The sequence below is a fragment of the Notolabrus celidotus genome, chromosome 21, assembly GCF_009762535.1.
Source record: "Notolabrus celidotus isolate fNotCel1 chromosome 21, fNotCel1.pri, whole genome shotgun sequence".
In the NCBI taxonomy this organism is placed as follows: Eukaryota; Metazoa; Chordata; class Actinopteri; order Labriformes; family Labridae; genus Notolabrus; species Notolabrus celidotus.
In genome coordinates, this window is record NC_048292.1 from 8,643,157 (window position 1) to 8,656,352 (window position 13,196).

Here is a 13,196-nt window from a genome sequence, read left to right on the forward strand (position 1 = left end):
AGTCCTCTTTGATTAATTTAAGTGTCCTAGGAGTTTATTTGTAAAGACCTGAGGGCTGTTTGACACCTTTAAAAAGGAAGGATACGGTGCTGCATACTCGTAAAAAATGAGTTAATGAGGTGCGTACTCAATAAAGCCGCTCAATAAAACAATGACTTCAAATTAACTTCACAAAGGATAAATGATCAAACTGTGGGCCTGTGACTTTAATGTGATTACAGTTTGTGATGATCCAGTTAATAAAAAAAGTGTTGTGTTATGACAAGTTCAAGTATTGACTTTTATACCTATTCAAAAAGCTATATTAGTTTAAGGTAAGGTAAACTGATCCATCTCTGGTACCACAATCTTTTCTACATAGAACATAGCTGGGAAATAATACGGTGAGTTTGTTTTTATGTAAACAAATGGGAATCTTCATCTCTTTTTGGCATGTGTAAGTTAGTTCCTACAACTTCTTTGGAGGATGTCATTTAATAGGAGTATGATCCTTCAACATCATTTAAAAGTCTCACCTCATCTAAGTACTGGAAAGCAGAACAAGCAGAGACATCAGTAGATGCAGTGGGCTGCTCCTCTGGGAGTGAAGCATCAGGTGCAAGAGGCACGAGAGGGATGTAGTCCTCCTCTTGTTCTTCCACCTCCACTGCACCTGCACTAGGAGGCCTGCTGTCCTGCTGCACCTCAGATAGACTCACTGATGTAAGGAAGATGCAAAAACAGAGTAGATTAAGCAGAGTATGGAGAGGTATACTAGCAAGGGCAAACTGGTAAAAGTGGGTGTAGCTAAGGTTTTGCTTTTAAAAATGGCTGACTTTGAGGGATTATAAAGGATTATTCCCTAACCATGACAAAGATGTGGCAATAAATATTATATACACCTGCAAATGAACAGTTTATCCCACCCTCTCATCAGCTCAGCAACAAAACAGCCCTGACCTGATGAGACATGGAACCCACTAGAACTACTATTAACTTTATTAGCAGTGTGAGCTCCAGAAGTTCCTCTGTTGGATCAGACCACATGGGCCCTAGAGGACATGAGTGTGGCTTGGCTGTCCATGACTTTTTACTTCCTTGGCCCACTTTTGGTAGGTACTGACCCCTGCAGACAGGGAACACCTCACAAGAGCTGCAGTTGCAGGAGATCACTGGCCCAGTCGCCATCTCCATCACGGTTTGGCCCTGGTCAAAGTTGCCCACATCTTTTACTTGCCCATTTTTCCTGCCTCAAACACATCGACTTTGATGGCCAAATGTTCACTTGCTGCCTAACACAGACCACCCTTTTAAATGTTTCTCGTGTGTCTCACACAAGCACCGGCCAGAGAGCTTTCTGTTTTTATGCCCCTAAGCTGTGGAACGCTCTGCCTCTGGACTTTAAAACAGTGAGCTCTCTGGGTGTTTTTAAAAGTAAACTTAAGACTTACCTTTTTAATCTAGCTTTTAATTTGGAGTAATTTAATTTTTAGCCCTGGACTGCATTATTATTTTATTATTATTTTAATCATTGCTTTAACATCTATTTATCTTATTCAATTATTTATATATCAATTAATTTCTCGTATTCCTATGATCTTGTTAACGCTACCTTATTTCAAACTTTTCTTTCCACTATTACTTATTTTATTAATTTTACTGTATTCATTTTATTTTATTTTTAAGTATCTTATTTATAATCATGCCTTTTTTAATTTTGTTGTTGTTTTCTGTCTCTCTATGAAAGGTGCTATATAAATAAAGTTGAGTTGAGTTGAGACCACCCATTGACAGGTGGCATCACACAGAGATAATCAATGAGAATGACCTAACTTTGTTCATGTTATGCATGATCAGTGTAGAATTGCTTATATGATGAAAGCAAAGTCAAACACCATTGTTTTTCGTTTGAACTCTACAACTGTCATTGAATTAAATACACTAATCGGCCACATGAGACAAAGGCTACAAAACTACAATCTTACCTCTTCGACCTTTAACATAATTTAAAATCCCAATATGTCCATGCAACAACTGGCACACCCTCATGTGCAGAAACCCACTTCAGCACAATGAGGACAATGTGGGCACAAACATAGACAAAAGGTCTATGCGTCACCCTCTTGATTTAATCTTTGTCGAAGTCTGTCTGCTTAACAAACATGCACATAAAAATAAATACAAAAAGTCTTACTTTTGAATATCTTGGTTCTTTGCACACTTCCTCAGTGCTTCATTTTCTCAAACTCAATCACAGACGTTCCTTCCATATGGCGTTCTGCAGTTACCATAGCGACGAGGCAACACGCCCCTAACATTGGCAGATGAATTCCCTCAGTTTTGTTTATACACTGCATAGAGATATATTATAGGCTTAACTACATACAGTTATTGTTCAACATGTACGCGTTAGACTAGTTACTCTTTACACCTTCGAGTTATGTGGTTGAAACTCAACTAAGATGGAAAAGTTTTGAACAAGCTCACTAATATGAATCGACACTTGCAGTGACTGTCCAGCAGGTGGCGGTAAATGGTAACTTACTTAGGCGCATCATCAATATGTGTCATGCATTAGTAACACGGAGCAGCATCCAAGGCCTGCTGACTGAATACTTTGAAATAAGTAAATGATGATCGACAGTGTGGATTGTGGACTGTAACTCCACATCACCAACAACGAAAAACAACAACAACAACAACAACAACAACAACAACAACAACAACAAACAAACAAACAAAAAAACACTGAATTTGAAGGGAACAGAGGGAGTTCAGGTTGAAAGGAAGAAGCAGAGATGATGATGGTAAAGGTCCTAAATGATACCAAGAATTATGATTAGTACTATTGATTCTGTTACCGTTATTATTATCATGACTATAATTAGTTAGAATTTATTTTTTATTATTATAATTTTTTTTTATTTAATCGAACTAATTACTAATATTATTATTACTATTAATGGAGCAATGCCTGCGAGCTAGTTCAGGCAGACAACTCGAGCTGCCATGCCATACACATCACATGTCCCACTCTCTTATCCATCATCCAATCCTGCCCTCTGCCTCTCAAATTGGCGGTCTATTTAAACTGGGGAAAAATCTCCCATCTCTCCCTCTGCCTGTCAACGCCTCTGCTGCTGCATGCCATTGCTGATATTTTCTTCTTCCCCGCCGCCTCCCCAGCTTCCACCTGCAGGCTCCGGGGGTGTTTAGTATGTTTTGCTCATCACTCCTCAAAGTCTGCATGTAAACTTATCTGCAGGGAGTGATGAGGCCGGAGCCTGGGCGCCAAACATGAATATGTATTTGCTGCTACAATAAACAATTTAAACGTGAGTTGTCTGACTGAATTATTATTATTGTTAGTAGTAGTAATTGTATGATATTAGCTGTCAATAAAAGATAGGCCAGAGTTCTAAGAGGGATGGTGATGGTCGCATGCACACAGTCACAAGCACAGAAGAAAAATGTTTTCTTTCTTTTCTTTTGCTGCAAGAATAAATTGCATTAATATTTGACAGTTTGTGACAAACATGACACAAACCAGAAATATATACACAGACAAGACAAAGAGAGAAAAGGAAAAAAAATTAAAAAAAATAAAAGTAGTAGTAATTGTAGTATTATATCTCTTTATTTTTATTTTTATTTCATTTTTTATTATTGCATTTTATTGTTCATATGAAATCATGAAGCACATTAAAAAAAAGAACACAGACAGACAAAAAGGAAAAAAAAAAGAAAAAACACTAAACACTAAAGTGGGAGATATTGAAGTATTAAATGGTTAATTTAAGTCCATAAAAGAAAATAATAATAATAATAATAATAATAATAATAATAATAATTCTCAGTCTATTCCTATGCAGGTAATTGATAACCACTCGTCGCCAATATACACACTGAGGGGGGGACCATTTTTTGATAAATATCTCCTTATTGATATTAACTCAATTGCTTACTTGCCCACTGAACTAGTCTACCCCCCCCCCCCTTCATTCTTTAATTTTTTTATTTTTAATTAAAAATGTTCATGTATTTATCTATTATTATCATTATCTAATGTTTGATATCTCTATTAATGGAGATGGTGGTGATGAAACACTGCTGTTCTTCTGTTAGGTTTTTTCCCACAGTGCACTCTGGAAGCTGGCATGGTCCATTTTTCACTCCCTGGAACAGCTGCAGGGATGCGTTATCTAAGGAATGTATGTGCATGCCAAAGTGTATGGGTAACATATTAATGCATGAAAAGGAAGAAATCCTTTAAAATATTTCTGTGAACAATGTGAGGGGATGTAAGACACAACAAGAGGTCTCTCAAACCTCTCTGTGTTAATGTTTTTAATTACAACACTGACTGTGGACAGGGACAGACATCAGCTGTTCTGGTCCTGTCAAAAAAGTAGCTCAGGAGGGGGCCCCTGCTGAACATGGGCCCTGGGACCCTCTGCCGCTGTGGTCGCTCCTCTTATGGTGAAAAGACTTCCAGAACAGAGCTCATTGAAGAAGCCCTGTGGTGTTGAGGATAGGCAACATGATGTTGTGTTTTCTGTAATGTTGTTGTGTTTTGCCCTTCAGGGCCACCATAGTAACGGGATGTACCCTGCTGTGTTTCATCTATAGCAATGTTCCTAACTTACATTGACTTGATTGGCTGTCGCACAAATATCCCTTGTTTTCAAAGGCTCAGTCTTTCAAGTCTAAATCACATCATACAGCAAAACGTATGGTTCAGTTATATACATTTACATTGTGGGGAGTATGATTGTAAGGGAATGTGCGCAAATTCTGACAGCACACACAACAGAAATGATGTAGTTGCTTTAATGCACATAGGCCTACACTGGAGCCCTCATTCAATGAACATATTTGACCAACTGATGGTACACACCCTTGCACTTTGGTTAGTTTGACTGAGGATACTTGCTATTTTTCTATTAAAGTCAACAGTAATGTTTGACACATCATCACTCATGATTTGGCTTCTTCTTTAAACTGTTGGAAAATGAAACTGATGCTCTCAGTTTAAACTTTACAACAACCAACTTTTGATAATCAAGTTGTATGCAAGACAGAAACAACACTAACTGTTCTTATGAACATAGAGAAAAGACAGCAGGCTCTCTCCTCTTTGGACGTTGACATGTCAGACCAAATTAGAGTCTTAAGGCTCTTTAATTAAACCTGTTAATTATGCGAATCTAATTTTATCATCCCTGTTAAATCCAAACAAATCACCCTACACTTTGAGAAAGAGTGTGTTTTGCACAAAAGCCAGGTTCCAAAATTAACCTTGAATCTTTTCCAACAGTCTGGATATTTTAACTTCCAAATCCTGGCAGACTACAGTTTACTTTCTGATTAAATGTGCCCATGTATTATCCTTGTATTACCATTTCTGGCAAACAAAGCATCACCTCCAAGTTTCACAGCTATTTTGGGCAAAGCACTGGGAAATGACCATGGGAAAAACAAGAAGCCTTGGGCTTCAGGTTGTTGTTGAGTTCGTTGTTAATTTAGTTGTTTGACATGAACTGCACCATCATAATGCTTGAATCTAAGTCAGTTGGTTGTAATCTGCTGACTGTATGCATTATAAAACTTGTTTTGCCATGTCTTCCCATCAAGTCAACCAAAATTGCTGGCTTGAGATTCATGACCTGCCACATTTCACAGTAACTGCTGTGAAGTTTAACGATCCACAACAGATGTTGATGAGGCAGATTGAGTCACAAGAGGCAGCTAGCGGGCTACAGGCTGTGATGAGACAGGATAGAATGTTGAGTATATGGCTAGCTTGTTATCAGTGGACCAGAATTCAGAACAGATACATGTGTAATTCAAATTTTTTAGCTCATACTGGTCCAATATTTTGGTTAATTGTTGAATACATGCAAAACTGACGTTTTCATCAGCTTCACCTGCAGTTTGTGTTCGATGCTAAGCATGCTACTTACCTAACTAAGATGGTGAACATGGAAAACATTGTCCCTGGTATATGCAGCATTAACATAAAGGTCTTAGTATGATTGTGCTTCTCATATGTTAGAATGCTGAAGTCAGCATTTAGGTCTAAGTATGACTGTACAGCTGAATGAGAATAATCTCTGCTGCTAGTCACATTTGTAGACTTTGTGTAGAGACAGGTCAGGAAAAACAGCAACTGCAATTCCCACATTACGTGTTAGCGTGCCCTGACCTGTTTTGTCCATGTGTTTTTTGTTTTTTAGCTCCCTTGTCAGTCCTTGCACAAACTTAGCCTCTGGAAAAATGTGCTTAACTCCCCAGGGGAAGTGTCCAGATCTCTGTTTGACTGCTGTATTGTAGTCACAACAAACGTAACTTGGGGATTGGGGGCAATTTTACAACCACCCTCCACTGCTTGGTTCCTCGCTTTCATGTGTGGTTAGCTGTTGAGAGACTGTTTTAAATGCTCTAATTAAAACACACAAACACACACAATATACACTGTTCTTTTTCCATACTCTTTCTCACACACTGTATCTGCTGTTTCAGTTTCTCTTGTCAAGGACTGTGTCCCTCAGACAATGTGTCTGGAGACAGTTTATAAACAGATGTTTTAAAGTCTCATAAAACCTTGAAACCTGCTTTTATTGAAGCTCAGGCTGAATCATTTGTCCGCTATTCTCAAGGACACGAACAGAGAACAGGATAAAGCAGAAGATTTAACAGAGCCATTACATTACGTTATGAAGTGAAAAGGAATCTCCTCATTGTTCTCATTTTTGGATCAAACTCCTTGTAGTTCTGTAAAAATATTTAGAAGTACGAAATTTAAGTTTTGTGGACTTCTTAAACCCTGAGAACACTTTTTGGCAAACTTGGAGTCATTCTTCACAGTCTGTGCAGGATCTCAGCGGGGAATCCAGGGCACCATCCCACTGTGTGTGTCAGTGACTGGAAGCCAAGAATATACCCCCTGCAGCGTGAACTCATCTGACTCACCTCTGTACTGTACTTACTTCTTCCAGAGAAACAAAAATCACATCCCTGAACAGCCATGTCTGTGTTTCCAGTGTCTCAACTGAAGCCATGTGTGTGAGCCAGAAACAGCTGTTTGAGTTTTTAAAATAATATCTGGTCACATTTGGCTCAATTCTGGATCTCTGAGGGGGTCCAAATCATCAATTATTTGAACAAAAAGTTGTTTGTATTGAAAACAATTTATTCAGACATGTGTGGAAGGATAGTGGTTAAAGCACTGGGATGCATTTTCAGAAGATCTCATGAAAGAGCCACAAGTTTGATTTAAAGACAGTACAAAAAGATGGACGACATGGAAGCTCCCCAAAAGTGAAGTCACTTATTTGTGGCTCCCCTTATGGACTGGTTCCAATAAAAGCCATTAAGCCCACCTCCTCCATGTTCCTATGCTGCTATAGGCTTAGACTGCCGAGGGAACTGGTGCACTGACACACTGGGATCCTATCTCACCCACTTCCCCCCAAGCCCCCATCACTTACTTTATCTCTTCCTGTCCCATTTAAAGTTACTAACCATAGACCTTTCTGGGGTCCATGAGCTCCATTGTCTCGTAGGTCCCTCTGTGCTGCCATAGGCATCCTCCTGCTACGGACGTTCAGGACTCCAGCTGATATGGACGTGCTGGACTCCACCGGCAACAGCTTCTACTACTCGTCTCATCACTATCACCTCTCTCTCTTATTCTCCTCTATACCTCTTTCAAGACCCAACTCGGTCGAGGCATGATGGCTGTTTAACATGAGTCTGGTTCTGCCTGAGGTTTCTGCTTGTTAAAAGGAAGTTTTTCCTCGCCACTGTAACTAGCTAAATACTGCGATATGCAATGCTCATGATGGATTAAGGTGGGGTCAGACTGAGTCTTATCCTGTCTTGAAGTTGGGTCTGTGTTCATAATTTGACACAGAGTGGTCTAGACCTCCTATGTTTGTAAAAGCGTCTTGAGATAACGTTTGTTGTGATTTGGCGCTATACAAATAAAGAATGATTGATTGATTGATTGATCGTGCTAAATATGACCAACTGTTCTGAGATATTTCATCTGAACCACTTATTTGATGCTAGGAAATGGCTGAAAAGGGGCATTACTCTGACTCTAAATGTGCAATAAACTCAGTGTGTCCATCTGGGTATCAAGGTGTTTTGGGCTTTACTTTTGTACAATGGGAGAAGGCTGACACATGTCATCCATCTTTATGTACACACAATAGCTTGCACCAAATGAATACTTTTAGCTTTAAGATCATATAACTAATGGAGTACATGTTTGGTTTTATAACTGAACATATCTTAGGTTAATGATGTACTCTATTTTGGTGAAAGATGACTTCATCAAGTGTCCTTGAACGCCACGTTTAGCTTCGTCATTATGGTTATGATGCTTAAAATGTATTCAATCACAACATGTTTTCAGCATGTCAAACAAATGTGTCATGTACGAGGCATAATACTGAACAACTTGATACATTACACCATGCATGATGTCAAACATGCAAGTTAATTGCATTTAAAGCTAGCTCGACAGCTTCACTCTGTTTTTATGGGATATTCCTTTCAGCACTATTCAAACAACGCCTGGTCAAAATATGGGTTGTGTGTCAGTGTCAGTGTTTCTTTGCGACGTTGTGTGTCTCTAGGTGTAAATTATTTGGCAGACTTGGGTTTTTCGAAGCTGTCGATTGTTGAGATTGGCCGGTGCAGGCCTCTGGGATGAGGTAATGTTTTCATACCTTTGCTTCGTAGGAAATCTGTACACAAGAGCATTTTAAAGTCTTAAAATATGTGAATATATGGTCATTTCTATGGAACTCCTGCAGGCTAGAGCTGTGTCCTTAAGCATAGAAAGAGGGGTCAACTTCAACTCACAATGACAATTTTTTATGAGTTTGATACACTGATAAAGATGTATTCAACATGTTCTTCTTGTAGGAAGTGACCACATGCTGTTCCCCTCTGCAGTATCAATATATTTCCCCTAATGAGGAGACCAAGAAAAGGCCTCATCGCCTCTTGTCTTTGATGTGGTGTTTCTTGTTATTTTACAGGCCCTGTTCCTCACTAGGCCTTCTACACTTCTTAGGAAGGTTCCTGTGGTGCTGCTCACATAACAACTAATTCATCATCTGTGGCTAGCTTGCACTTCTTGTCCAATAAAATGAGACAAATTGCAAACTGCTGCTTGGATATTTGCAAAGGTATAACCTTAGAGGACCTGGAGGCTTAATTAGGGTATTTTTTCAGGACATATTTTATGCAGGGGAGTGTGTCTGTATGAACACATTTCCAGTGACAGATTAGTCTTATTATCTTTACAATGTCTTTTTTCCCATAGGAATTTCTGTGTTATTACGTTGTGCACAATAGATGGTTCTGCTGCCAAACAAATCTCACTATATAAGATAACTAAGCTAAGTCTGTCTTCTGACACATCAGGAAATATAATTAATGTATGCTTATTTTAAATAAGGTAATTGTTTGGACAAAATCAATGGAAAAACACATTACTTGAAAGCTAATTACAATCAGGAAACTAAGTTTCATGCTCAACAAAATGCTGAATAAGCTCAGTTAATACTTTTCACTTTAAATGCCCAGTCTAATTATGCCTTCTGGAACGTACTGAATAAGTGTCTTTGTTCATGAGGATTATTCTGGATTCTACCCAGTAAAAAAAAGTTGAGCAATGAGTGGTAAAGAAAGAGAAATTCATCCAAATAGTCTTTATGTTAATAGAGTTGGTGTTTGCTGTATTACTCTACTCAATAAAGAGAGAAGCAGGCTTTTTATAGGTTAAATTACGGTCAGATAAATCTCTGTTTGTCTTGAATCTTCTGGGTAAAACTTGTGCTGGTAGCGCAGGAAGTTAATTGATTCCAGGTATGTGACCCCGCATGACCTCAGTGGTGGAATTTATCCAAGCACACCCTACAAATGTCCACAGGGATTAGAGTAAAATCACCACCACCTTCCTGTTTCCACTGAGAATAGCATGCACAGTCCAGTGTCTATTTTACTGCTTTCAACAAACCTGTGTAGATGTCATGGTCAAGGATCTGGAGGTAAATTGGGAATACCTCTCAAGGGTCAAAGGTCACACTACCTCTGAGAGGTAAGTTTAAATTTGGAGCAGAAATAAACAGATAGGGTCGGTTTGTCTCAATCTGTAACAAGTTATGAGTCAGTTTGCCTTCTAATGGAGGACACTTTAGTTACATAAACATCCCAGTGTTTGGTTTAGGATTAAAGTTAATCCAGGTAGTATTATGGCTATTTCTCAAATGTGCCAAGACTATTTTCTTTTCCATCTCTACCCATACAACTCCCAGATGTTCATTCTTTTTAAACTGGCTTCCCATCAGACTACTGTTCCAATATTTTTGGTTTACTACACAGGATCTTCCCCTATTATTCAAGCTGGAGTTTATATTAGACTTTTAAACTTATATTTCTGCACATCAGCATCAAACTCTTTTGTTTCTTCTTTATATCACTTACCACTGGATACAATGTGATATGGTCTATGAAATAAAATGTAACATATTGCTTAAGTAATCCAAGATATACAAAAAAAAAAAGGTATAAAAAACAGAATATCAGTGAGCACATCAGATATTTACAGGTGTATTTTTTCGAAACATAGGAAAGAACAAAGTAGTTTTCAATATTGTTTTGGGTGAATGTAACAGTTAAAAGTACTTGACAAGTAAAAGTCCCAAAAAACTGACTCAAGTATTTCCACCAAAAAGTAATTATAAGGTGTAGAAAAAATTACCACTACAGCTAGCTACCACTACTTCTGCTCTCTCCATCACTACAACTAATCCCTCTAATGCATCTGCTACCACTTGAACCACTGGCATGTTATTGACTTACTATGGGCAACTTTTTTGTTTAGTGGTTAAACATTTTTAGCCATGCTAGTAGTGTGGCTAGCAATAACAACAGATGTTTGTCAGTTGTCTGGTCCAACTCCTTGACCGCAATTGAGGTATTTTGAAAAATCCTGGACTTATTGTGAAATTTGATTTAGATGACTGTCCCATCAAGTAATAGTCTAAATCATTTGCTGATATACAACATAAAATCCAGGGTATTTTTTACGAAGCTTATTGTCACGTGCAAAGAAAGGAGGGGGAGGACCCAGGTGTGGATTCCAAATAAAAAGGATTTCATAAACTTAGACTGAGATAAAACAAAAACTTCTTCAAACAACAAAAACTTGAGAAACACGGGAAACACTAGAACACGGGAAACAACACTGACGACCTCAGACAAACACACGTCACAAGCACAGGAGTACAATGAGCAGGCACAGAAGGGAGGAAACACAGAGACTACATAGACACACTGGGTAACGATTAAGGACAACAAGGCACAGGTGAAGACATTCACAAAGGCAGGAAACACAGGCAGTAATGCAAAACTTAACACAAGAATACACTACAAAAAAAACACTGAAAACCAACTCAACGTTGCGCCAACTCAACAGAAAAAAACACAGGTAGCAACAAGACAAAACACTAAACACACAAGAGCGGCAACAGATACAACACAGAACATGAATCAAAGAAACACATGACGTGAAACCAGAAATAAAAGCTATGACACCACAAAGAAAACACAAAACAAAAGCAACCCATGACACTTCATTGGTGAACCAATGAAATTGGTAGGACAAACATTTTGCTCCATTATAGCGAAATGTTTGCATAGACATTCTGCTTTTGTTAGGAAGCTGTCATTGGCAGGATCGGTTTGATGTTTCAGGGGGAAGCTAATTTTAAATTTTTTTTTTTTTTTTCAAATACTTCTGAATGAATAAATCATAGCTTATCTTTAGCAAGTAGCAAAAGTGACCAGTTGCTCGATAAACACCGTCAGATAAATGTAGTCAAAAGAACAATATTTGCCCCGACAGGAGGCAAAGAAGTTTAAAAACAGGCATACAATGGGAAAAAAAATTGTTGATTCATTCCATATGTCTGTATCGTATAATACAAGAAACAAAAGGAAACACAACAAAGAGAAGAAAGTTATTGGGAGACAGGGACATGCATGTTACATCACGTCAGAGGTGATTTAATCACCTACAAACATCTGTAGCTGACCTATCCTTGAGGGTATTCACTTCTTTTATGGGAACAATGGAATGTCTGGAAAGAAAGACAGAAAGAAAGACAGAGAGAAAGAAAGAAAAGCTCCATGATGTGAGTCTTTAGTTTAAGTTGATTTCTCTGAGAGTTGCACTTCGCCTGTTTAGAAAGATGGAAACAATTAAGTTTCATCTGTTGACCAGATCTGGAGGATTGCCTCTCATTTACATACATGTTCACTTTGTTACTGCGCGTGTGTGCGTGTGCTAATGTGCAGAAAGAGAGGGAAGAAGAATCCTCCAGGGTCGCCTGGTTTCCTTCCCTTTCATCCTAGCCACAGTCCACAGACAGCCACATCCTTGCAGAGGCTGCCCTCCCCAGTTAAGATGGTTGAGTCTATGGAAAATGTACGAGACGAATCATGCGCTATTTTCTCTGTTTCAGTTTCTGTGTCCTTGTGTTTTGGTCTGGTTCCACCATATGTCATTTCTTTGTCTGCTGCTTTTATTTTAGGCATTTTTAAAGCTATATGACTAAACATATCAATGTATCTTACCATGAGTCATTCTCCATATGTCTCTTTTTGCATGCAATATTAATGCTATTTTTAATAAGGCACCAATATTATGAGATAATAGTTAAATCTGTGAGGGAAAAACAGACATTTCATATTTCTGGAGTGGCTATATCAGACGCATATTAAAAGCCTATGTTGTCTGCTGTTCCAATTGGAAACTTGTGCTCACTATTATGGAAAAATGTCTGTGTTCCACACAGTGGCTACACAGTGATACAATAATACATCTTATTAAGTTAAATCATCCAGTATGTCATGAGGTTTTCTACTACACCAGACGTAACCCTAAAGTTTTTACAAGACAAGACAGACAACATTCTTACCTTTGAAATATATTTAAGCAATCTTTTTCTGGGTCACTACACTCAAAGAAATAATTTGTTGGGTGAACGTAATAAAATTATGGAAATAATTTCCACCTAATTCAAATGCTCATTTAGCGAGACACAATTTTGTTGAACCAACTAATTGTAAATATGTTGACGTTACCATTGCTTTGCAGTGTTTGGGTCCAACTTAATTTTAAATGGTACAATAAC

At 38.3% G+C, this 13,196-nt stretch overlaps 1 protein-coding gene across 3 annotated transcripts in view; it reads right to left on the reverse strand.

Annotated features, from left to right (window-relative positions):
- Nucleotides 1-2,596, reverse strand: part of ccdc146 (coiled-coil domain containing 146) — a 65,484-nt gene extending 62,888 nt beyond the window's left edge. For 2 of the 3 annotated variants that reach the window (XM_034673421.1, XM_034673420.1), the window contains exons 1-2: nt 1,965-2,061; nt 516-697 (exon numbers count right to left, since the gene is read on the reverse strand). In XM_034673421.1, the coding sequence (XP_034529312.1) occupies nt 516-697; nt 1,965-2,028 (246 nt within the window). In that variant the 5' untranslated portion in view covers nt 2,029-2,061. Of the gene's footprint in view, nt 1-515; nt 698-1,964; nt 2,062-2,173; nt 2,291-2,524 lie in introns of those variants that run through there. The other variant, XM_034673422.1, reaches the window with a different exon arrangement.
- Between the last annotated feature and the right edge of the window lie 10,600 nt (nt 2,597-13,196).